A 25,409-nucleotide genomic window follows, 5' to 3' on the forward strand; every position below is an offset into this window, starting at 1 on the left:
GCTGAAGTTGAGATATACTATTTCCACAGCATTCTCACAATCTATCAGGGATGTTACCCAATCAGAAAATGAGATTGGTCTGGCAGGATTTGTTCTTGACAAATCAGTGTTGGCTTCTAGTAATCTCTGCATTGTTTTCAAGGTGCTTACTGATTGACCACTTTATAATCTGCTGCAGAATTTTCCTAGGGATTGATGTCAGGCCGACTGGTCTATAGTTCCCAGGTTGCTCCGTTTTGAAGATAGGGACAACATTAGCTCTTCTCCAGTCATCTGGCACTTCACCCATCCTCCACAATTTTGCAAAGGTAATATAGATAGTGGTTCCAAGAGTTCCTCAGCCATTTCTGTCAATACTCTAGGATGTAGTTCATCAGGCTCTGCAGATTTGAACTAGTTCAAAGTGCTTAGGTATTCCTTGACCATATGTCTATCAATCTCAAGTTGCAATCCTGCCCCTTCAATTTCACGTTTGCAAGGAGGATCATAGACCCTGTTTTGGGAGAAGAGTGAGCCAAAGTAGGAATTGGATCATTTCTGCCTTTTCTGTCATCTGCTATCATTTTGCCATCCTCATTGGGTAGCTGAACCATCATTTCTTTTCTTGATCTTTTACTATGGATATACCTGAAGAAAGCTTTTTTTGTTGTTGCTTCTAGCATCCCTCACTAACCTCAGCTGATTCTCAACTTTAGCCTTCCTGACAGCATTCCTGCAATTCCATGATACCTATCTGTACTCTTCCTTTGTGGCTTGGCCTTCCTTCCACTTCCTGTGTGTGTCTTTTTTTGTTTTCAGGTCATCACTAAGCTTTCTATGAAGCCACATTGGCTGCTTCTGCTGTCCTGGTTTGCCATTGTGCCTTTAGAATTTCCTTTTTTAGAAACTCCCACCCATCTTGTACTCTGTTTCTCATTAGGTTCACTTGCCATGGAACCTTACTTAGCATTGTTCTGAGTTTATTGAAATCGGCTTTTCTGAAGTTCAGGATATGCATATGGCTACACCCAGCTTTTGCTTCTTTCAAAATCAAGAACTCCTAACAGAGCAGAGCAGAGGGAGCTGTCTCAGTTGATCTACAGATGAGGACATAAAAGCAAGCCAGCTTTCAGAGAGCGAGCTAACAGAGAGGGCAAAGAGGAGTTTGACAAAGGAGTTCCACAGGGGAGGTCAAGGGGGAGGTCCCTAAAAAACAAGAACAACAACAAACCAAACAAATTACTAATTCTGCAGTGGGACTCTCAAGTTTACCCTGAAGTAGGACAGGACAAAGCACAGGCCACTCCAAAACAAGTAGTTAGAAAGAAACAAAAGGTAGAAGGGAGTATCAACAGGAAGGATTCTCCCGTGGTTGTGACCTGCAAGGTGTGTGCCATGTTTGTTTTCTTGCCTGAGAACAAAATGGCGTACACGTGCAACAAGAGCGAGCTCGTGGCACTGTTGGAAGAAAAGGTGAGAGGCCTGGAAAGGCGGGTGGCCATACTGAGGACTATAAGAGAAGATGAAGAGTTCTTAGACAGAACGCTGGAACAGCAGCAGCAAAGAGAAGTGGAGTGGAAGAGCAACAGCATGTGGTAGCAGAAGAGGAGACTGCTTTGGAGAGGAACAACGAAGTGGAGGAAACTCCGTGGGAAAGGGTGACAGTTAGGAGCAGAAGAGCTAGAAGACACCCTTCACCAGTGGAGCTATGGAACCACTTTCAACCACTCGAGGAGGAGACTGGAGGACAGCCTGTGGTGGAAGAATTACAGGAGACCCCGTGCGACAACGAGCAACAGGCTGAAGCTCAATCAAGCAGGGACAATGAAACCACACCCCACAACAAGATGAGAAGAGTACTAGTGGTGGGAGACTCCCTACTGCGAGGGATCAAAACTCAAGTATGTCGAGAAGATCTGTGGACTCGCCAGGTATGCTGTCTACCAGGAGGACGAATTAAGAGATCTGACGGAAGGGTTGCCATCACTCATCAAGCCCACTCCACTGACAGGTTTCGCTTTCTCCTCATCCATGTGGGAACAAATGATACTGCCAAACAGAGCTATAAAGAAATGACATCAGATTTGAAGCTCTGGGAAGGAAACTCAAGGACTTTGGGGCCCAGATAGTTTTTTCATCCATCCTTCCAGTACTTAGAAGAGGAGTAGAAAGGGAAAGAAAAATACTCCATGTGAATGAATGGCTATGAAGGTGATGCAGATGTGAAAGATTTGGATTCCGGGACCATGGGCTATGGTTCCTGGAAGATGGACTGCTGGCAAGTGATGGGTTGCATCTCACAAGGACTGTGAAGAATGTGTTTGGCCACAGCATGGAGAAGCTCATCAGGAGGGCTTTAAATTGAATCCTAAAGGGGAGGGAGACGTGAACTTGGTGGTAACAACTGGTGAAGGCTTATGCACAGTAGCGGGACCAGAGAGATTGGCTCTAATAGGGCCCAGTAACAGTCCTCAGAAAAATGTAGTAAGGAAGCCAAACCATAAATCACATGGTCTTCGATGTCTGTATACTAATGCACAGAGCATGGGAAACAAGCAGGATGAACTTGAACTCTTAATACAGGAGAGCAATTACGACTTGATAGATATAACTGAAACTTGGTGGGATGACTCCCATGACTGGAATACAGCAATTGAAGGATACAACTTGTTCAAGAAGAACAGAAGGAATAAAAAGGGAGGTGGAGTTGCGCTATATGTTAAAAATATATATCAGTGCACAGAAATACAGGAAGATGAGCTTGGTAGCTCAACCAAGAGTATCTGGATTAAAATTAATGGGACAAGTAATAAAAGGAATGTGATGCTTGGAGTCTATTACCGACCACCCAATCAAGGAGAAGACGAGAATGTAACTTTTGAAAAGCAAATTGCCAATGTTTCGAGGAGGCAAGATGTAGTCATAATGGGGGATTTCAATTATCCCAATATCTGTTGGGAGACAAATTCTGCCAAACACGGCTCTTCCAAGAAATTTCTGACTTGTGTTGATAACTTTCTCCTACAGAAAGTGGAGAAAACAACCAGAGGATCAGCTATCCTGGACTTGATTCTAACCAATGGGGATGATTTGGTGGATGAAGTGGCAGTTATGGGAACTTTGGGGGAAAGTGACCACACCATACTTGAATTCTTGATTTTAACAGAAGCAAAAGCTGAGAGTAGCCATGCGCGCACCCTGGACTTCAGGAAAGCTGTTTTTTAAAAAATAAAAACAATTGTAAGTACGGTTCCATGGCAAGCAACCCTAATGAGAAAAGGCGTCCAGAATGGGTGGGAGTTTCTAAAAAAGGAAAGTCTAAAAGCACAATGGCAAGCAATTCCAACAAGGAAAAAAGGGGGGAAACAACAGAAGAAGCCAATGTGACTTCAGAAAAAGTTTAAAGATGACCTGAAACAAAAAAGGACACATACAGGAAGTGGAAAGAACGCCAGGCCACAAAGGAAGAGTACAGACAGGTATCATAGAAGTGCAGGGATGGTGTCAGGAAGGCTAAAGCTGAGAATGAGCTGAGGCTAGCGAGGGATGCTAAAAGCAACAAAAAAGCTTTCTTCAGGTATGTCCATAGTAAAAGACAGAGAAAAGAAATGGTGGCACAGCTGCTCAGTGAGGGATAGCAAAATGATAACAGATGACACAGAAAAGGCAGAAGTGCTCAATTCCTACTTTGGCTCAGTCTTCTCCCAAAAAAGGGTCTATGACCCTCCTGGGAAACATGAAGTAGAAGGGGCAGGGTTGGAGCTTGAGATTGATAAACAAATGGTCAAGGAATACCTAATCACTTTGAACGAGTTCAGATCTCCAGGGCCTGATAAACTGCATCCTAGAGTATTGAAGGAACTGGCTGAAGAACTCTCAGAACCGCTGTCTATTATCTTTGCAAAATCATGGAGGACTGGTGAAGTGCCGGCTGACTGGAGGAGAGCTAATGTTGTCCCTATCTTCAAAAAGGGCAAGAAGGAGGAACCGGGGAACTACAGACCAGACCAGCCTAACATCGATCCCTGGAAAAATTCTGGAGCAGATTATAAAGCAGTCAATCTGTAAGCACCTTTAAAGCAATGCAGTGATTATTAGGAGCCAACATGGATTTATGAAGAACAAATCCTGCCAAACTAATCTCATCTCATTTTTTGACCGACTGTGGGAATGCTGTGCGCATAATGTATCTCAACTTCATCAAAGCTTTTGACAAAGTGCCCCATGATATTCTGATTAGCAAGCTAGCTAAATGTGGGCTGGATGAAACAACTATCAGATGGATCCACAGTTGGCTCCAGAATTGTACTCAAAGAGTGCTTATCAATGGTTCCTTCTCAAACTGGGCAGAAGTAATGAGTGGGGTACCACAGGGCTCGGTCCTGGGCCCAGTGCTCTTCAACGTATTTATTAACGACTTGGATGAGGAAGTACAAAGCATGCTTATCAAATTTGCAGATGATAAAAGGGGGGGCATAGCTAATACCGTGAAAGACAGAAATAAAATTCAAAGGGACCTTGATAGGCTGGAGCATTGGGCTGAAAACAACACAATGACATTCAACAGGAATAAATGCCAAGTTCTACACTTAGGAAAAAGAAACCAAATGCACAGTTATAAGATGGGGGATACTCGGCTCAGCAGTATGACATGTGAGAAGGATCTTGGAATTGTCGTTGATCACAAGCTGAATATGAGCCAACAGCGTGATGTGGCTGCAAAAAAGGCAAATGCTATATTAGGCTGCATTAACAGAAGTATAGTTTCCAAATTGCGTGAAGTACTAGTTCCCCTCTATTCAGCACTGGTTAGGCCTCATCTTCAATACTGCGTCCAGTTCTGGTCTCCGCCCTTCAAGAAGGATGCAGACAAACTGGAACAGGTTCAGAAGAGGGCAACAAAGATGATCAGGGGACTGGAAACAAAGCCCTATGAGGAGAGACTGAAAGAACTGGGCATGTTTAGCCTGGAGAAGAGAAGACTGAGGGGAGATATGATAGCACTCTTCAAGTACATGAAAGGTTGTCACATAGAGGAGGGCCGGGATGTCTTCTTGATCGTCCCAGAGTGCAGGACATGGACTAATGGGCTCAAGTTGCAGGAAGCCAGATTTCGACTGGACATCGGGAAAAACTTCCTAACTGTTAGAGCCATACGACAATGGAATCAATTACCTAGAGAGGTAGTGGGCTCTCCGACACTGGAGGCATTCAAGAGGCAGCTGGACAGCCATCTGTCGGGAATGCTTTGGTTTGGATTCCTGCATTGAGCAGGGGGTTGGTCTCAATGGCCTTATAGGCCCCTTCCAACTCTACTATTCTATAACATGGTCACTTTCCCCCAGAGTTAAGTCATCTCTGCTAGTTATAATCAGCTCAAGGATAGCTGATCCTCTACTTCCTTCCTCCACTTTCTGTAGGAGAAACTTATCAGCAACACAAGTCAAGGAGGAATCCAATCCTGTCTTGCCTTTCTGCTTTTTCTGGACCTCTTTTTTACTATTTCCCTTTTTTCCAGTGGAACAAATCTTTTCCCCCACCCATCACATTTTTTGCCATTTCAAGAGTTAAATTTGAAATAAAAATACATTTAGGCAAAATGCACATCTTTAATAAAACTGTTTATCCAAACCAGGATATATTTAAATATTTCCATCTTTTAAAATCAAGCTAGAGTGCTTCAATAAGTGGTTCATAGTTAACTGCTGTTAACTAACTAACCTATTTTTGCTATTAATCTTACCACTAAATACCATACTGGCATTTTTCCATCTACTTCCAAATTTACACTTTTTCTTCTTTCTCCAAGAGAAATCCTATAAATTCTCCACAGGCAGTAAACAGGAACCAGCCTTGCATACTGCTTATATTTTATTTGGAGCAAGAGAAAGCACAAGCCTCGGTTCAGATTAATGCTAAGTCAAATCATGGCTTGGCCTCCAGTAGCATGGCAGCAGCAGGATCAGGGGAGGAGCAATAGTGGCTGCCACCTTTGCTCCAGGAACCTGCACGTTCTGCTTGTTCGTGGTAACCCATAGTCTGGCTTAGCATTACATGCGAACTGGGTTACATCTTTCAAATTGTCTATTTGCGTGCACCTGTAAACTGCTTAATGATTCTATTTGCAATCAAGCAAATACATTTATATATGAGTAGGAAATAAATAATTTCGCCTCTTTTTCTGTTAATAAATCTGTTTGTGTGCTTTGCTATACTTCTCTTTGCATTTATTCATTTATTTCTATTTTTGTATTCATAGTTCCACAACATTATCTAACTTTTTGTATATATTCCAAAAGGTTTTAAATTCAGGTTCAAATAGATCTTTGATATCCTCTGTTGACCAAACCTCATCTTTACTAATTTTACCTTTTCTTGTCTCCATGGCTTTTGCTGTTCTTGATTTCTTACTCAGACTATTCATCTTACATATTTATTAAAATTATATCCTGCCCTTCTTCCCAGAAGGAGCCCAGGGCAGCAAACAAATGACAAAACACTATAAACCTGAAAAACATCTTTAAAACATCTTCAAAAAAACCTTTAAAAAGTCTTAGAAACACAGATGCAAACTGGCATAAGGTCTCTATGTAAAAGACTTGCTGAAAAAGGAAGGTCTTCAGCAGGCACTGGCATGACAACAGAGACGGCGCCTGTCTAGCGAATTGCAAATGGTAGGTGCCACAACACTAAAGGTTCGCTTCCTGCATTGTGTGGAATGGACCTCCTGATGAGATGGTATCTGCAGGAGGCCCTTACCTGAGAAGCGCAGTGATTGACTGGGTAAGACGATCTATATAAGCTGTATAGGGCTTTTATACACCTGAACCAACACTTTGAACTTAACCTGGTAGCTAATGGGCAACCAGTGATATTCTTTCAGCAGCGGAGTAACATGTTAGCGATGTCCTGCCCCATTGAACAGTTGCACCACTTTAACCAACCTCAAGGGCATACATATATAATCTATAATTAAATTATTGTTGTTTTAATGTAACTGTTTGTTAAACATACCAGAACCACTTCCTACTTAGAGACACCAAACTTTTCTTTATATGCCATCTTGACATTGTAGAATCATGTTAAAATGCTTTAGCTTTCTGAAAAGACAATTAACAGATTTCAAAAAGTGCACATGCTTTTACTCAGTATATGACCATAAAATGCAAGTACTTCCTGTTAATTGTTCAGTTAAGGTAATATAAAATTAATACTACTTTCATAAATTCATTAGATAGTCTTTAAAACAGAAAAAGTCTGTCAACAATCTTCACAAGATTTTAAAATATGCTTTTGTTTCTTACTGATGGGAGATCAAATCCATCTTCTCAATAATAAATGATTATTCAGGATATCCGAAAGCCTTTAAGTGTAATCAAATCCTAAAGTGCCAGTGTTACAAGATTTTTAACGGAGCACTTATTTTGTAGCCTTGACAAACTTCTCATAGGATCTTAAAGTGCAAATGTTTTTAATTTTTATATTTCTAATAGTTTTCCACATATTTCTTATATTGATCTAATCACCACTAATAGTTTATTGCAAGGAGGGAAGATAAGAAAATTCAAAAGACTTATGTCACTTATTTCTAGCACTTACTCCACTTAGTACTTTAAATTGTCCTCAGTCTGTTACTGCTCAATTATTCTATAGTTCATTCTCTTCATCTTCCATAAACACAAAAGTCGAACGTCGCTCAGCTCCTGGTCTCTCGCCCTCTGGTGTGCCTTGTGCCCATGGTTTGGTTATAAGGAGCTGCTTGGTCCCACCCCTGGGCTGCGACCAGCAGGAGGCTAATCCTCACCAGCCAGCAACCCTCCTCACACATAAAAACAAAAAATGCAACCTTGTGAGCCCAAACACTTTTTTAAGAGCAGGATATTTCACTCTTGCTGCCCCTCCATGGAAAAATGTACATCTCTTTTGGTGACTGTCAGCTGAAATGTGAGCAGTAGAGATTTTTGACAGATCTTTCTGTTTTCAGTTTGTGTTAAATTCACATGTTTTATAAGGCTGCTCTGTCCCATTTTTGCATCATTCTGTAATTCTTCCCCAATCGTATTTTATCACAGAATAAGTAATAATGTTCACATTTCTAAACTTATTTTATCATAAAATATGGAGAAGTTAAAAATTTGAACAATAATTACATTCTGATCTGTTATTTGACCCAGTAGGTATGAATTAGATGAGTTCACTTTAAAATAGGACAAAATTCTCCATTTTGCTCCATCTCTTGTGAGCAGACGATTAAAAACATTGTGTTTGATATCTGTGATAGCTCATTCATACATGAAAGTTGTCACTTGATATTGTGGTCTTCAAGTGATTGTGCATCAGTGAACAGTATTCAAGCTCTTCCATGTGGTGTTGCCTCAGAGGATATCTTTATATTGAAGGGGGAGAAAGTACTGCTATTTCCTATCAGCCATTTCCTAGTTGCTATGTTGTCTTTACTGAGTCTCAGTTCAGAAGTTTTGCTTGGGACTTTTGCATCTGCTCCTCTCCCCTCGCATTCTCCACTTTCCTCTCTAGTCCACAATAGTAATAGTTTGCCCAGTTTGAACATCATGACAATCCTATGATTTGGACATAGTTCATCTCCAAACCAGAACTGAAAGCGTGTTAACGATTTTGGCTTGGAGACAAACTAGTTTGTGCAGTTCAGACATCATGACAAAATATTTTTGGTGCAAACTAGTAAGTGAGGTAGAAAATCAGAGTGTGGAGACAGTGCACAAGTCCACAACACCATTCCCAAGGGTCAAACCATGACAGCTGAACCAGACCTAAATCTAGCCTGTGGTTGAAGTCGTTGGTCATAATACAGATCAGTTGAAGTAAAATAAAGGTGAAGTAGCAGCAGCATTGTATATTGAGAGGCATAGTCCAATGCGTTTAGGCCATCTTTCTCTTATTCATAGACACATGTATATCTTCCTTCCTATAGCATCTTCACCTTTTCAATTGTCTATACAAACTTTGCTTTAACATCTCCAAAAAGGCTTCACCAGTAAAACAGGAAGGCCATCCTGCAATCATACCCAAAGAGGAGTTTGTCAACTGACACAAAAGGAGCTAATTTTATCTGGTGTTTTCCCTTGTTTATCTTCTATTTGCCCTCCCTTTTATACCCCCCTTTCTCTCCTTATGCTAGAATCTTCCATCTCCTGTGCTTGCAAAAAATTGTCAGATGACTTTGTGCTACTCCTGCATCATTTCTTTAGCTGCTACCTGCATGATGTGATTGGTGCATAACATTTATTTGTAAGCATCTGGGGTGAAAAAGGAAGTCTCCCCAAAAGATGGAATAATGCCATGGTCCTTACCCTACTTTCCTACTACTCTTGACCATCCAGTTTGAATATCTGCCCATTGTTCGCTTGACCTTTCTCCCCATCATTTTATTTATTTATTATTTCATTTATATCCCACCCTTCCTCCCAGCAGGAGCCCATACACTGTACTTCTCTTTAGTCCTTCCAAATTCTGCCAACTCTGTATGGCCTTTCCTAATTTAGTTCAGATTCCTCCTTGCCACTTATCTCATCTTACGTTCTAGACATTGTTATATATTCCACCCATCTCTGTATTTTTGCTAATTACAAGCAGAAGCATTAAATTTTCCATAGATTTAGAGCAGAAGCTTTGCTCCGGTCAGGCCAGTTTGACCAGGCTGTCATGACAGTAATAGAGAAATTATCAATAATAGAACAGCTGCAGGAATCTGTTTCCTTTTAATAAAATCTCATCTGGGACCTTAAACTGTAGACTTTGAGGGAGGATAAAGATTGGTTTTACAGGGCCATAGGGTTCCAGTTTGGAAGCATGGAAAGAGCTACAGGTGCTGAAGGAAACTAGTTGATGCTAGGACAGGTAGAACTCAGCACTGGTGTGTCCAGCTTCAGTTCTGTTGCTTCTATGCCAGCTATTTCCCCCAGCCTTTTCTAGACTCCTCCTCTGCTTGATCTGACAAAGAAACACAACCAGTTAGCTGCTACAGTAAACGCTAGTGTCTATGAGGCATAATTGCTGGTCTTTCTAGCAACTCAAAGACATCCTTTGTGAACAAGCATGATTTGGGAAAGCTTTACTTTAAATGAAGCATGCTTGAGGGGATGCCCAAGTGCTACATAATTCAATATTTTCATTTTCTGTTTCAGCCCCCTATCGGGGAAGAAGGTAGTCACAAGAGGTACCCAGCGGCATTGGGTGTAGATGGAAGGAAGCGATACCCATCTCAGTCTTCCAGCAAACCTGTCAGCCAGACCACTTCCAGTCAAGTCTCTGTCTCATCCAGTCAAGTCCCCACCTCATCTAGCCAGACTGTGCAGGAGGATGCCAAAAACCTGAGCCAGCCACATGCAGTTTCTACAGCAACTGTGGAAACTCAAACAATGGGGAAGTAGACACACCGGAACTTCCAATGGAAAGGGGGCAGGGACACGCAAGGGAGTTAGAAGGTCGGTGTCGAAGACCAGGCTGCTTGCAGAAGGTGGGGACTACAACGCACACGATTTCTCTTGGTGGCTGGAAAAACAAGATGATCCAAGCTGAAAGCATCTTTTTCTTTGGTGTGATTAAGTCACTGATTGGAGCCAGATCCTCACGTTTTTGTGTCTTAGCGCCTTTCTGGGGTAGGGTTGGGAAGGGGGAGATTTTTATATATATATATATCTATATCAAGTTTTAAATTATTGATAGAATTTTGTTTGGATAAACCAAAACAGTTCTGCATCATGCAGCCACTCGATCCAGCTCCCTTCCATCCCACTGATCAACTATGCAGCCCACTTGAAAAGCTGGAGGTGGTGGGCTGAACAATGTGGCTCCATTTGGAATTGGCATTTGGCTTTCCAAGCCCACTAAGCACCTCTTGTTCAGGATATGACAATGCACAAGGAGTCCCTTTGTCACCTTCGCAAGTATCACTTCTGTTATGGCTTCCTTCCATGCTACTCACCTTCCAATGCTCCATCACTGACTGACTACTGGAAGTCAACCAAAGGACCCTAACTGAACGTGGGCCCACTTAGCATTGGGCTCGCCCAGTTCCTTTTGTGTGATGGGTAGAACATAAACTCGCACAGTGTCTCCCCTCACATAGGAATGCTATTCTCATGATGAGATGAGACTTTGCTAAAATAGCTTTCTCTACAAAACAAAACAAAACAAAAATCACAAAAAACTTGTTTTAAAAAAAGTCTTTGTTGTTTTTTTGCTTCCTTCCTTGAAAATAATAAGTTGCCTTATTGTGGAGTTGGGAAATTGGAGGCATCCCTGACTTCTCTGAGCAAATTTGGAGCATGGCATCTGCTTGGGACTCAGCCAGGCTATGATCATCTCTGCTGTTCCCTGTCCAGTGACTCTTGTCTGTAGTGGTTGGTGAACTCCCTGTGATTGGCATCAACTGGAACAGTACTGTTGATATGTAGGTGAATGTTGGTTGAAACCTCCTAAACAGTTTACCTCTGAAGCAAGGGGGTACTGGAGCACTTCAGCCTAAGACTTCTGCTATTGTGTAGTTGATGCTGATGTAAATGTGTCAACTTTTCTAGTGTCCTTCCTGCTACAGCAACTACACATGCTATTGCCTCACTCAGACCTCCAGGTGCACTGCCATTTTCCTCCCTCTCCCACCAGGGCATGCCAGGCCAAGAAGTGGCCTGTTGATCTCACAAATTCTTCCTATCCCAGGGTAGGCAGGCAGATGTGCCAGGAATAGGTAATGCACAGAGAAGATCCACAGGGACACATCCTTGCTCTTTAATATCTTTGATTGAAGAATGTGTGTACAGAGAAATGAGCTTTAACGCAAACAAGGTGGGATTTTTGTGTGTGTGTGTGTTGGTTTCCAAATCTGAGGTGGCTTGCTAAGTGTTAACTTTCCTATGCAGGCCTTCCCTTTCTGTAGACTCTTGATTACTGGTATGCTTACCTGCCTGCCTGCCTTCCCTGGGTTGACCATGTAGCCACGGAGGACCCAGCTGTGTTTAGACTCTACTCTAGCTGCCGACACCTTGACTGTCTTGCATCATGAAATCACTTCATGTATTGGAACCATGTCCACTCATCCTGTGTCATAGAACTTTATACAAAGCACCATGATTGACTTAGCTGCTCTCGGGTTAACTGCTGGAACTAAGTCTGAGACTATTCACAGTGTATGCCGTCATGGTACTTGATATCTAAAAGCAGCTGATACTGGAGCTATAGAAGTGAACTTCAGTGAAGATGGAAGCATATGCGTACAGAGAACTTGTTTCTGACAGCTTGCGTTGCTGCATTTTGTTATATCCCTAATGTACTATCCCTGTTTTGCAAGCCAGAGATTTTAATAGGGGAGGGAAGATCTGAGATTACATGGTCATTGTGCTACCCCATCTTGTTCTGTGACTCTGAAGAGGGATAAACGGTGGTGGCAGAAAGGGTACAAACCTTATTTTATGTGGTCTTCCACACCATGGCTTGGCTTCAAACAGTCCTCTCCCTCCCTCCCTGATAATGCATGAGCAGAAGGCGCTTCCATGATGCTGGAGGCTGATTCCTTCCCAACTGCAGCCCCTCAGATACTTAGCAAAACTGCTCTGGAGGATCCTGCTACCAATTTTTGAGGTGTGAAGACTACTGCCAGAAGGATGAGGAGGAGCAATCTTATACCACTTTGGATCCTAGACCATTGTTGTGTGCAGGAAGAGAAGAGTTGTCTTCAGTACTCAACATGCTGCAAAGAGTGTGGCCAAGAGGCTTGTGTTAGGCGGGATATTGTATCCTCTGCAGTATGGAGCAAATGTTTCTTTAAGGATGCAGGGGATGTGATGATAGGCAGTTGGTTGATTTTTATCACTCCTCTTCCTAGCGTATTGGTACTACAGATGTAGATAATTGAGGAGACAGGGCTTACTATGTAGAAGTCTGTTTTGTCAAGCTAATATTAATTCCTTTTAGCTGTGTCAAGCATGCTAGTAATGGGAATGGAGCAGTCTTGAGTGACCACGCGCTAACTCATGACCTGTAGTTCTAGTTTTTGCTGCGTCAGTTGTGATGCTGTATTATATCAAACCCTCAGCCTGTCATTGCGCTTACCATAAAAAGGCATGAGCATTGCACTGTTCCACTGGGTGTGGCAGAGTCTCCACTGTGAGCTTTGCTGGGTGCATTGCAACAGCAGAAACATGCTAACATGGAGTTGCTAACATGGAGTTGACAGAACTTCTGCTGTTGGCTTTCAATTCCTTTTGTGCTACATGGTGAATTTGGGCTCCTTATGTTTGGCAGGATTTCAATTTGTAAGGACAGGAAAATGGATTGAGACCCTAACCTTGTATCTTCACAATTCAGTTATGAATAAGGCAAAAACATGTATTGAGGAACTGCTGCTTATGATACAGGAGTATGTGTTCAGGCTTAAGAAATAGTGAGATTAACCAGCATGTTTAAAGGTTTCCTCTTAGAAAGGAAATAGTCTTTGTACTTTTAACCCAGTGGTGTATAGTGCTGAAGTATTGGGCTAGCAATAGTTTGTATTTCACCTGAGTGATAACGCTGCTTGTCTCTGCTTGATGAAGAACTAGGTGAACAGAAACAGTTAATGGTGGTGCAGAAAAGGATTTATTAAGTGGTTTAGGAGATCAGTTAAGGAAGCAGGGTTAGTTTATGGGAATGAAAGGAGGTTGGCACAGGGATGTAAGAATGGCATATTGATTCTTTTGTGGATGTCCCTGGATGTGCCATGAGCTTAAACCACAAAGTCCTTTCTTGCTTTGAAGAGAGAAGTTGAAGGTACTTGTTACCTGAAGGAAGTGTAGCCTCTTGTAGGCTTGATTGGTCACTTCCCTGCATCATTTTGAGATGACGATGGCAGCGTGTCTTTGTAGGCACAGCTGTTAATATATGCATACAATGCCTAGGCTGCCCAGTGCTAGAAGGTTACTGCATTGATCCTATAAAGATGGCATTCATTACCTTGCACTGTGAACAGGGAGTAATTCTGTAGCTGATGCTTTCTGCGTGGCTATTAGTACAGTCAGTTTTCTCTCATCCTGGCTCAAGTATTCCCAACGCTTTGGGAAGAGAGCAGGGATTCCCAATAGTAACAATTGTTTCAATTTATGTCTTGGTTTTTAAAATGGACCAAGTTCAGTGAATGTTGGTATCCTATGCTCTGATACATGCAGTGGTAGGTTCCTCCTGAAAGAGTTTCAGTTGCATTGTGTTTGGGAAGCTACCAACTGTTTCCCATTGTATGAGGCTTCTGTTAAAGCAGAGATACTGGCTGTTTTCCACTGGAAACTGAGCCAGCATTCTTATTATAGATAAGAGATATCTAAAAACAAGTTTTGTGTCATCTGGGGTCGCTGATGCCCTGACCTACTTTGGACAGGTCTTAATGGGGTGAGGGTCTAAAATCTGGTCTAGGATTGGCAGTGAAAATAACCCTTTTTAAGTTTTGGTGCTCTGTCTGCCCTATCCCTCTTTGTTCCTTTCTGCTTCTTATCCCACCTTTGCAGCTGTTTTGTTGCTTTGGTTCTATACTTGCCCATCTTGCTTCTGGTTGGCTAGTTGAATGTACTGCTAACACATGACACAGTAACCTCAGTACTCTGCCATACATTTTTAATAGAGTAATGGGATGGGAACCATCATTCACACCTTGCTCATTATTTTATTTTTGATTCAGCAAAAACAATCAAATCTGTTAATGCAGCAAACTCTGCCGTGCTGTTATCTCTCCGCTTGGATCCTCTTCTAAAACTTGGATTTGTCAATAACTTTTTAAAACTCAGCTAGGTTTTTAGAAGGGATGGGTAGCTACATTGTTAAATGCCTCAGTTACTTTTTTAAATCAAATTTCATATATGAGTGGTTTTATGGGGGAGGGTGGGAAATTTCATCTCAAGAACATGGGTTTGGACAAAGTGGTTTTTTAAAAAATAAATTCTAAGGATAACATTTCTGTTAGTTTACATTTTAACTTTCTGAAGACACTTGAACATAGGACCGATGTATCTGTGATGAGGACACCCTATGGTTGGAAGCATTGAAAAGCTATGGGCTTAACCATTCCTGTGTGGTTTGACAGACTTTGTTCTTCCAAGTCTGGCCTTCTGTTGCCCTCCTTTTTGTTAATTTCCTCAATTATATTGTTCCTGTATCTATTTGTCCTCCCTCCCAGAATATAGATCTTGGTACAACAGGGTGGCCTAGGTCACTGATATCCTTTGGATAAGGGATATCAATGCCCTTGGCAGAAGCTGTTGCCCACCAAAGCCATCCTGCTGTAGTATCATTGTGTGGCTATGGAACAGGAATGGCTGAATTCTCCTCTCATCATTGGATTTGCCCCTGCAGTAGTGCACTACCATTGTGGTTGAGATTTCCAGCCTGTGAAACTGTGACTCAGAAAACACTGAGCTTTAAATTGTGAGGGTTGGAGTTTCATTAGTGTGAAGTCTGTATTAAGCTGCTAAAAATTTTAGGATGAGCAATCTGCAAAAGATGCAATGATTGTTTTGTGTAGATGTCTGATGATCACAGTAGAAAGGAACATCTGTTTGTTTGGTTTGCGTGCTCTCCCTGAGCAGGTTTGTGTGTATACGTACTCCAACCTTGCCCCTTCTGCTAAAGCAAAATCCCAGAAGTGTTTATAATCACTTTCAGCTGTATTTATTCATAAGAAAATTTTAAACCAACTGTTACCATATATCACCTTGGAGGAAAAGATCTTGTTAATATGGCCCACCATACACAATCCCATCTCCTGTTAATAGTATGTATATCTTAACCCATGTGCTAGGATCATCATCACATTGGGGGGGGAGGGGGAAAAAAGAGGGGGGAAATTGTAAAATACTTGAATGAGAGCCTGTATTATAAACAGTAATATTATTCAGAGTATCTGCTTTCTAGGCTGATATGACTCATTATTCTAGTAGTGCTTTAGTCCTTTGTAATTTGTGGTAATTATGCTTTTTCCTTTTTAATACAAGAAATGTATAAAAATAAAAACCTCAAAAGACCTTGTAGTTTGCACACTCTTTGTTTCTGTCGTCAGACCATTTCTACTAATGGCACTCACATGTGGACCAGAGGATTAGGAAATGTGATATGATGATGTAAAGACAGGGTAAGCGTCCCTAAAATGTTACCAGCAAGATGGGGCTTGACATGTAGCAGACATTTTTTGTGGAGCTCCCAAGCTGAATGTCCATTTGTGCCCTCAGCATTATGTACTTAAGCAAGATTCCTGGTTTCCTCAGTTATTTCAACTGTTCTCCAAAGAATGAAAAATTAGTCTAATAGGCAATCTGTATCTGTGCTTCTTCTAGTTGTAGAGTCACAGCTAAATGGTCCTCCATACAAAAAATATACCTTGCGCATAGAAAACGAAACATTGGAGAGAAAGGGTTATAGCCTGGCTTTGTCCTGGAATTAATAATTGCTATCTGTATTTAGGAATATTTTATCACAAGGTGAGCCTTTTGTGCGTGTTCTGCTTGGAGTAGTGCTTATGCCATCACCTCATCCGTTGTTTTTTGAGAACTAGGCAAGAATGGTTTCATGTTGCATTTACCTCCTATTCCAAACGGCTACTTACACTAATTACAAGTTTACCTAGTATAAAATCATCATAATGCTCTTTGGCTATGCTAATTAGTTCTACTATCTCTTAGGAATTTTCAGCAGTTACTTGGAGAGGCATGGCTTTCTAATCTCTTCTCCCTTTCCCATTTTTACCGTTATGTTTTGCAACACGAGAGTATCAGCCAACAATATGATGCCTTGCAGGGTACTGCTGGATAGGACTTATCTTTCAGCTTTGTATTCTGAGTGATTTCAGTCCTCTGTAGTCACTGTGGGATGTCCAAAGGTTAAAAGATGCCAACTAGTTGCTTTTCTCCAAGATTAGGGATGAATGCTCCGAGTGCACCTGGTCTTGATTCTTTGTTGGGTCAGGCTGAATTTCTGGCTCATCATAACCTGGAATTCTGTGACAGTAACTGGTTTTTGGTATGCTTGAAAGTATATACTGTTCCCTCCAGCAAATAACTTTATTACACTTCCAGCTCTTTTGTTTCCATGATCAACCACAGCCATATCTGCAGAAGTTGGCATCATTCTTCTGCTGTGCTCTCCAAACATGAGTGTCATCAAAGGCCAACATGATAGGTTTAGTTCTGTCCCTTGCCAAAGGATACTTGAAACCTGCTACAATATCATCTTGGTAATTGAGTACCTCATTAGAAAATCTGATATAACCCATCTGCTGTTTCTTGTGATTATCTGGATGATGGTGAAGAAAGTAAGCTGCAATAAAGGAAGGGTCATTCTAATTTTTAGGGGAATCTGGCATGCTTTCTGTAAGGGGTGTGAGGCTCAACAGGACAATGTCTCTCTTGTAGGCCTGGGTTTGCTTGAACAATGTGTTGGTTCCATGTAGGTGGTCCAGCACCCCCAAGACTCCATAGCACTGATTGAATCTGATGAAAAATAAAGGGAAAGAATTATATACATTAATAGTAAACATACTGTAATAGTGTAGACATTTCCCTTTGGTTAGGTATGTCCCCATCCCACCACGACCTAATCATTAATTTGCTTGATAGGGCTGGAAGACATTCCTGATTACGGATGGCTCCTCCTACTGGTCATGACAGGCAGGGTCTAGAAACTTCTTAGTCTCCTTTCCGGGGGGAGGAGTCATCCCGCTCTCCAGACTGGCCCTGCCTGCGGCCTGTGAAGGTTGGGTCTTCTCTGTGCTCAGAACTTCCTTTTACCTCATCAGTTTTTTATAGGTCTCAGGAGATAGACCGTCTTTTCTGACCATATCCTTCCTGCACTCAGGTGCATAGGTAGCACCTGTTGGACATCATTTATTGCATTTGTATACCGCCCCATAGCCTAAGCTCTCTGGACATTAGGGGTGCTGCACACTGGAGTTTAGACATCCCGAATCATCATTTGTGTCTTTCCTAACTCTAAGGGAACTCTAAGGGAAAAAAGGTGTTTACTTCTTCCATCTCTCGCTGGTTCAGGGTGGCCATAGCTCAGGCCTATGAGGACATTCTGTTAGAGGGCACATTCTGTTAGAGGGGCGGCTGCCTCTGCACCATGCAAGGGCGGTTTCCCAATCATGAACATCTGTTGGGGGACAAATGGGCCTCTCCACACACCCTCATCAGACATGATAAAAGAGATTTCTATTCCCCAGCTGATGCCGTGTTTGGTAGCAAGGTGTTCCAGAAGGTGCTATATCTCTAGTTTCACACAGAGGAAGCCCACCCTGGGGATGTGGATACTGCTATGTTATATCCCTAATCAGGAATGTCCTCCAGCCCTATCTAGCAAAAATGGAAATTTTACTTACCGTGAATTTCTATTTGTGGATAGGGCTGGAGGACATTCTACTCACCTCTCCTTCCTCTGCTACAGCCTTCTGGTCAAGGGGTTGGGGGCTTGAAGCATTCTGCTAGCGTCTTACATTTTCACACGATGTCTAGTATGGCGGGTATCATTTTGTGTGAAGGTTTTCTCCAGTTGTCTGTTTTGTCTCTGGTTATTACCTTTTCCTAGTTACTACTTTGTACAGGTGTCTGTTTAATAAACGTCTGCATGGTTGGCGTTGATGGGGTCAAGGAGTTCTTGCTGTCAGCTCGGTCTGGAGAGTGGGATGACTCCTCCCCACAGAGAGGAGACTAAGAAGTTTCTAGACCCTGCCTGTCACAACCAGTAGGAGGAGCCATCCCTAATCAGGAATGTCCTCCAGCCCTATCCACAAATAGAAATTCACGGTAAGTAAAATTTCCATTTTTTTGATCCTCCGTATTGTTCCATACCACTGACGCTTTGAAGCCCTCAGTCTGTCATCCAAAAGTGGGATGTGACTTAATGTGTAAACTACACATTAAGTGCATAGTCTGTACTTGCATGATTAATTTTTCTAGAAAGCCAGTGTGGTGTAGTGGTTAGAATGTTGGACTATGACCTGGGAGACCAGGGTTCGAATCCCCACACAGCCATGAAGCTCACTTGGTGGCCTTGGTTCAGTCACTGGCTCTCAGCCTCAGAGGAAGGCAATGGTAAGCCACCTCTGAATATCGCTTACTATGAAAACCCTATTCATATGGTCGCCATAAATCAGGATCTACTTGAAGGCAGTCCATGTTTGAGAAAGAGTGATTGAATGTGGTGCAGGGAAGGGTTTTTTTTTAAAAAAAACTACAACCTTAATAATTGACCCCCATCCCCCCACCAAACAAACAAAAGCTGCTATTTGCATTGGGAGAGAAGCTGCCAATTGCTCCTTTCCTGCCAACACAAATAACAAGATCACATTGTGGGAATGAAACATGGCTGCTATTTAACGTAGAAATTTTAGGCACGTAAGGCCAAATGATACATGTTCATTGTAATACGTTCTACAGAGCAGGGATAGTTAAATCACTGATCCTCTAGATGTTGTCGGACTACAACTCTCATCATCCCTGGCCATTGGCCATGCTGGCTGGGGATGATGGGAACTGGGAGTCCAACATATGCAGGGCCACAGGTTGCACAAACCTGCCTTAGAGATTATTTACGTGAGTGCTTGTTGGGAATATTATCCCAAGGATAGCAGCATAATTTGCCTATACCAAATTCATTTCTGAAAACATGAGACCAGTAATGTAAAATTGCTTTGTATCTGAAGGTGCTCACTTAAAATCTATTTAAAACACCTTGGGGGCTGTTGTTGTCCCCCCAGCTCCCCAAACAGTACTTTTCCAGAAAATAGTATGCCTGAACATTATGAGTACTTTCATCTGTTAATATAATTGTGGGTTGGTGTGTGCATGTTGAAAGCATGAGAATAGGTGTAATTGAGAGGTTGCATAGCTGTGGTTAAAAGTTAGAATTTGGTTGATGTGTTTTGAACTGAAAGTTTTAATCCTTCAGTTGAATTTTATGGAATCCTGCAATTGAGTTTTATGAAATGATTTTAAGAATGATGGCTAATTAAGGGAAGTCTGTTCCAGAGCTGTATGTATCACACACACACACCCCAATTTGTGAGCAAGTAAGGAGAAATGTAGCTTTTAAGAACACAGTAGAATTACTTGAGATGATGGAAGTCATGGAATTCTGGTGAAGGCAGGAAAGGTAAATGGTAGCCGCAGTGAGAGATTGAGGTAGTCAGAAGGACAAGAGAGAGCCACATCATGATTGATATAACATGCGATCCCATGAGGATTGGGCCAGTGATCACAGGCAGTATATTGGAAACCTGGAATATAAACACAGACTCATAATGGTGAACATGTGTAAATCCCTAAAGGAGTCTCCGCCAAGGAAGACAGAGATGTTGGTGAGCTTCAAAGACTGACTGAAGTTCCACTGTTGAGAAGCTAACTGGTGTTTTAAGCGCCTGGGAATAATATTATGTAAAACACTGCTTACACACAGTAGGCCTACTACTCTCCTGTTCCCACTTATTCAGGGAGCAGATAATGGGGACTTTTTTAATTGCTCCACAGGATGTGTTAAGAGCAAGTAACTATACTGCATACTGTATATAGTTTCAAATCTCCTTTCACCTGATGCCTCAACTTCAAAAATGCTGTGGATACCATGTCCAAGTGCCTGGACTCTGTAAGTGAATGGATGGGAAGGAATAGGCTGAAGCTGAACCCCGACAAGACCGAAGTGTTGCTAGTGGGCGACAAAGGAAGATTGGGAGATATAGACCTGGTGTTCAGTGGGGTAAGCTTGCCCCTGAAAGACCAGGTCCGTAGCCTTGGGGTCATTCTTGACTCCCAGCTGTCTATGGAGGCTCAGATTTCGGCTGTGAGCTGGGCAGCTTGGTATCAATTACATCTGATACGAAGGCTACAAACCTACCTTCCAGCCCATCTGCTCCCACGGGTGATACATGCTCTGGTCTCCTCTCGCTTAGACTACTGCAATGCTCTCTACGTGGGGCTACCCTTGAAAACAGTCCGGAAATTACAACTGATACAGAATGCGGCGGCTCGGTTGCTCATGAATAGCCGTCGCCGTGATCATATTACTCCAGTGTTAGTAGATCTACACTGGTTGCCAGTTGTTTACCGGGCCCAATTCAAGGTGTTGGTGTTGACCTTTAAAGCCCTATACGGTTTCGGCCCAGTTTATCTGAAGGAGCGCCTCCAGCATCACCAATTATGCCGCCTGACGAGATCAGCCACACAAGACCTTCTCTCGGTTCCACCAGTTAAAACAGCGAAACTGGTGCGGACCAGAGAGAGGGCATTCTCAGTTGTGGCCCCCACCCTCTGGAATTCCCTTCCTTTCGATCTTCGCCATGCCTCTTCCCTAATAGGTTTCTGCCGGGCCTTGAAAACCTGGCTATTCAGGCAGGCCTATGGGATCTCTGGGGCGGGTTAGTTATTAATTTTGTTATTACTTGGTAGAGTGGTGCTTAGATGAATGATGGTCTTATTGATTGTATATTGTATTTTATTGTATTAATGTACGTCGCCTAGAGTGGCCGTTAATTCGGCCAGATAGGCGACTCATAAATAAAATTTTATTTATTATTATTATCCCAGTTCTGCCCTTCCTTTGCTGACATGGCTGGACTCCCCTTGCTAACTGTCCACCACAATGCACTATTCTAGGTCCAGGTGAGGCTAGCTTTGGTGTGGTTTGGGAGGAGGCAAAAAAAATTTGGAAAGAGGAAGCAGTGTGAAATTGATGAAGAACAGTAGGTCCAGTCTCCCTCACGCTTTGTTGATAAACTTTTTTTGGGGGGGGGGAAGGGGGCAACCGGAGTCTCTAAGTGGGAACAGGAGAGTAGTAGGCCTACTGTGTGTAAGCCGTGTTTTACATAACCTTATACCCAGGACCGTTACATTTCTCTCTTCAAAAAGTTTAATACAAATACAGAGAATCTCAGTGATGTAGCCCTTGGGGTCATTCCCACAATGAATTAGAAATTCCACTTTCTATATGGTATTGGCATACAATCTTTCCTTGAGATAACTTGCAGAAGCTGTGGAGAACAGACCTATTGATTTGTTTTGGTCTGAAATATCATGTGACTATTTTGTTAACACATCTTCAGGTATTCTCCCCTCAGAAGCAAGGTCAGTCTGTTGGGAGAGGTCCTTTGTGATGTGCCCCATATGTTTTCACAGCCTATTGGAGAGAGAGACAGGCTGTTATGGAATTGTCTAAACTGCTCCCAACCCAATTAATGTGAGATCAGTTATTTTAGAACACCTGACTCAATAGGGGAGGCTGTTTCAACTCAAATGGGCAGACCAGTAAATTCACCTAGTCCCTCTCTTACCCCAGGAAGCTATCACTTCAGCTCTCCCAACCCCTTTTTCAATATCTTCCTCTGTTCCCCTCAAGGCCATTTGAGTTGGCTCTCCTTGGTCTTTGGCCCATCAGGTCCAGCCATCAATTTCCCACCAACTCTGCTGAGATGCTCAAGCCAGCTTCTAGTTTCTTGGCAGCCACTGTCAGATATGTGCTGCACAGGGTTTTATAGGACTGAGAATACTATTCTTGCTTGACTAAGGGGTCCGGTTGCCCACCCTGCAATTAACTACCTTTTTAACATCCCCAAGCAGTCAACCACTGTCTCCAAGAGGAAGACTGGAACTGCAGTACTTAAACTCTTGGTATCTTTTCAGAAACTAAATCGTTCAGCCTGATTCAGCCTGTCTTAAATTAGGGTCCTACACCTGTTGTTGTTATGTGCCTTCAAGTGTTATGGCGACCCTATGAATCAGTGACCTCCAAGAGCATCTGTCATGAACCACCCTGTTCAGATCTTGTAAGTTCAGGTATGTGGCTTCCTTTATGGAATCAATCCATCTCTTGTTTGGTCTTCCTCTTTTTCTACCCCCTTCTGTTTTCCCCAGCATTATTGTCTTTTCTAGTGAATCATGTCTTCTCATGATGTGTCCAAAGTATAATAATCTCAGTTTCATTATTGCTTCTAGTGACAGTTCTGGTTTAATTTGTTCTAACACCCAATTATTTGCTATTTTGCAGTCCATGGTATGCACAAAGCTCTCCTCCAGCACCACATTTCAAATGAGTTGATTTTTCCTGCTTTTTTCACTGTCCAACTTTCACATCCATACATAGAGATCGGGAATACCATGGTCTGAATGATCCCGACTTTAGTGTTCAGTGATAAATCTTTGCATTTGAGGACCTTTTCTGGTTCTCTCACAGCTGCCCTCCCTAGTCCTACCTTCTTCTGATTTCTTGACTATTGTCTCCATTTTGGTTAATGACTGGCCAAGATATTGATAATACTTGACAAGTTCAATGTCCTCATTGTCAACTTTAAAGTTACATAAATCTTCTGTTATTACTTTAGTCTTCTTGACATTGAGCTGTAGTCCTGCTTTTGTGCTTTCCTCTTTAACTTTCATCAGCATTCATTTCAAATCATTACTGGCTTCTGCTAATAGTATGATATTGTCTGCATATCCTAAATTATTGATATTTCTCCCTCCAGTTTTCACACCTCCTTCATCTTTGTCCAATCCTGTTTTCCATAGGATATGTTCTGCATACAGATTAAACAAATAGGGTGATAAAATACACCCCTGTCTCAAACCCTTTTCTATTGGGCACCAATCGGTTTCTCCATATTCTTTCCTTACAGTAGCCTCTTGTGCAGAGTATAGGTTGCGCATCAGGACAATCAGATGCTGTGGCACCCCCATTTCTTTTAAAGCATTCCATAGTTTTTCATGATCTACACAGTCAAAGGCTTTGCTGTAATCTATAAAGCACAAGGTGATTTTTTTCTGAAATTCCGTGCTCCGTTCCATTATCCAATGTATGTTTGCGATACGAACTCTGGTGCCTCTTCTCTTTCTAAATCCAGGTTGGACGTCTGGCATTTTTTGCTCTATATATGGTAAGAGCCTTTGTTGTAGAATCTTGAGCATTACTTTACTTGCATGGGACATTAAGGCTGTAGTTCGATAATTACTGTATTCCCTGGGATCCCCTTTCTTTGGAATTGGGATATATATGGAATGCTTCCAGTCTGTGGGCCACTGTTTAGTTTGCCATGTTTCTTGACAAATTTTTGTCAAGATTTGGACAGATTCAGTCTCAGTAGCTTGTAGCAACTATCGGTATGCCATCTATTCCTAGTGATTTGTTTCTTCCAAGTATTTTAAGAGCAGCTTTTACCTCACATTCTAAAATTTCTGGTTCTTCATCATATGGTTCCTCTGTGAATGAATCTGTCATCCTTGCATCTCTTTTATAGAGTTCTTCAGTGTATTGCTTCCATCTTTTTTATTTCATCTCGGTCAGTCAGTGTGTTCTTCTGTTGCCAATTATATAATCAGTTTGATTTCTTTATTGACCATTTGGTGATGTCTACGTGTACAGTCGTCTCTCCGGTTGCTTAAAAAATGTGTTTTCAAGAAACAAATTATTGGCTTCACAGAATTCAATAAGTCTTCTGCTTCATTTCTGTCTCCTAAGCCCCATTTCCCCACAATTCCTAGTTCCTCTCTCTTCCCTACTTTTGCATTCGAGTCCCCCATGATTATCATATCTTGTTTTGGTGTGTGATCGATTTTTTCCTGTACTTCTGTGTAAAATCCTTCTTCTGCGTTTGCCGTTGGAGCATAGACTTGGATGATGGTTGTGTTAATAGGTTTCCTGTTTAATCTCATTGATATCACTCAGTCAGACCTTGTGTTATAGCTCCTAATTGCTTTTGCTACGTCACTTCTCACTATTAAAGCAACCCTGTTTCTTCTTGATTTCTCATTTCCTGCATAAAATATTTTGTAGTTGCCTGATTGAAAATGACCCATTCCCATCCATTTTAGTTTGCTCACACCAAATATTGTAATGTTGATACGTTCCATTTCTTACTTGACAATGTCTAACTTTCCCTGGTTCATGCTTCTCACATTCCAAGTTCTTATTGTGTGTGTCGTACAACTCCAGACTCTCCTTTCGCATCTGTGTGCATCAGCCTCTGGGCTTCCTTTCGGCTTTGACCCAGCGGCGTCATTAGTCACAGGACTTCTCGCACTTGTCCTTTGTTCTTCCCCAGTAGCTCTGTGAGTGTCTTCTGACCTGGGGGTCTCATCTTCCAGCACTATCTCATGTTGCATTTTGGATACTCTGTTCATAGAGTTTTCGCGGTAAGAGGTATTCAGAGGTGGTTTACCATTGCCTTCCTCTGAGTTTGGATGCATCTTAGTCTGGTGTCTCAGCTTTGACCATTCCGCCTTGGGTGCCCCTGCTAGGAGTCTAGCCTCTTGGTTTAGACACCTGACGGTATTGCTCTCAGCATCTTCAACACTTTCAAACCCCCTCACCGTGTTAAGGTGTGCATCCTAAAGGGGGGTCCTATGCCTAGGAGGCTCTTTTTCAGTTATAAAGCAGAGAAGGCGTGACAGTCCATCTTCTGC

General features: G+C 42.2%; 2 protein-coding genes across 6 annotated transcripts in view; one reads left to right on the forward strand and one right to left on the reverse strand.

The window, feature by feature from the left end:
* LARP1 (La ribonucleoprotein 1, translational regulator) overlaps positions 1 to 15,962 on the forward strand; it is a 122,395-nt gene extending 106,433 nt beyond the window's left edge. For all 4 annotated transcript variants that reach the window (XM_061617454.1, XM_061617452.1, XM_061617456.1 and 1 more), the window contains exon 19: positions 10,143 to 15,962. In XM_061617454.1, the coding sequence (XP_061473438.1) occupies positions 10,143 to 10,388 (246 nt within the window). In that variant the 3' untranslated portion in view covers positions 10,389 to 15,962. The remainder of the gene's footprint in view (positions 1 to 10,142) is intronic.
* Positions 15,514 to 25,409, reverse strand: part of FAXDC2 (fatty acid hydroxylase domain containing 2) — a 32,981-nt gene continuing 23,085 nt past the window's right edge. For both annotated transcript variants that reach the window (XM_061617457.1, XM_061617458.1), the window contains 2 exons: positions 20,076 to 20,242; positions 15,514 to 17,459 (listed from right to left, as the gene is read on the reverse strand). In XM_061617457.1, the coding sequence (XP_061473441.1) occupies positions 17,309 to 17,459; positions 20,076 to 20,242 (318 nt within the window). In that variant the 3' untranslated portion in view covers positions 15,514 to 17,308. The remainder of the gene's footprint in view (positions 17,460 to 20,075; positions 20,243 to 25,409) is intronic.

The sequence above is a fragment of the Rhineura floridana genome, chromosome 3, assembly GCF_030035675.1.
Source record: "Rhineura floridana isolate rRhiFlo1 chromosome 3, rRhiFlo1.hap2, whole genome shotgun sequence".
Lineage (NCBI taxonomy): Eukaryota > Metazoa > Chordata > Lepidosauria > Squamata > Rhineuridae > Rhineura > Rhineura floridana.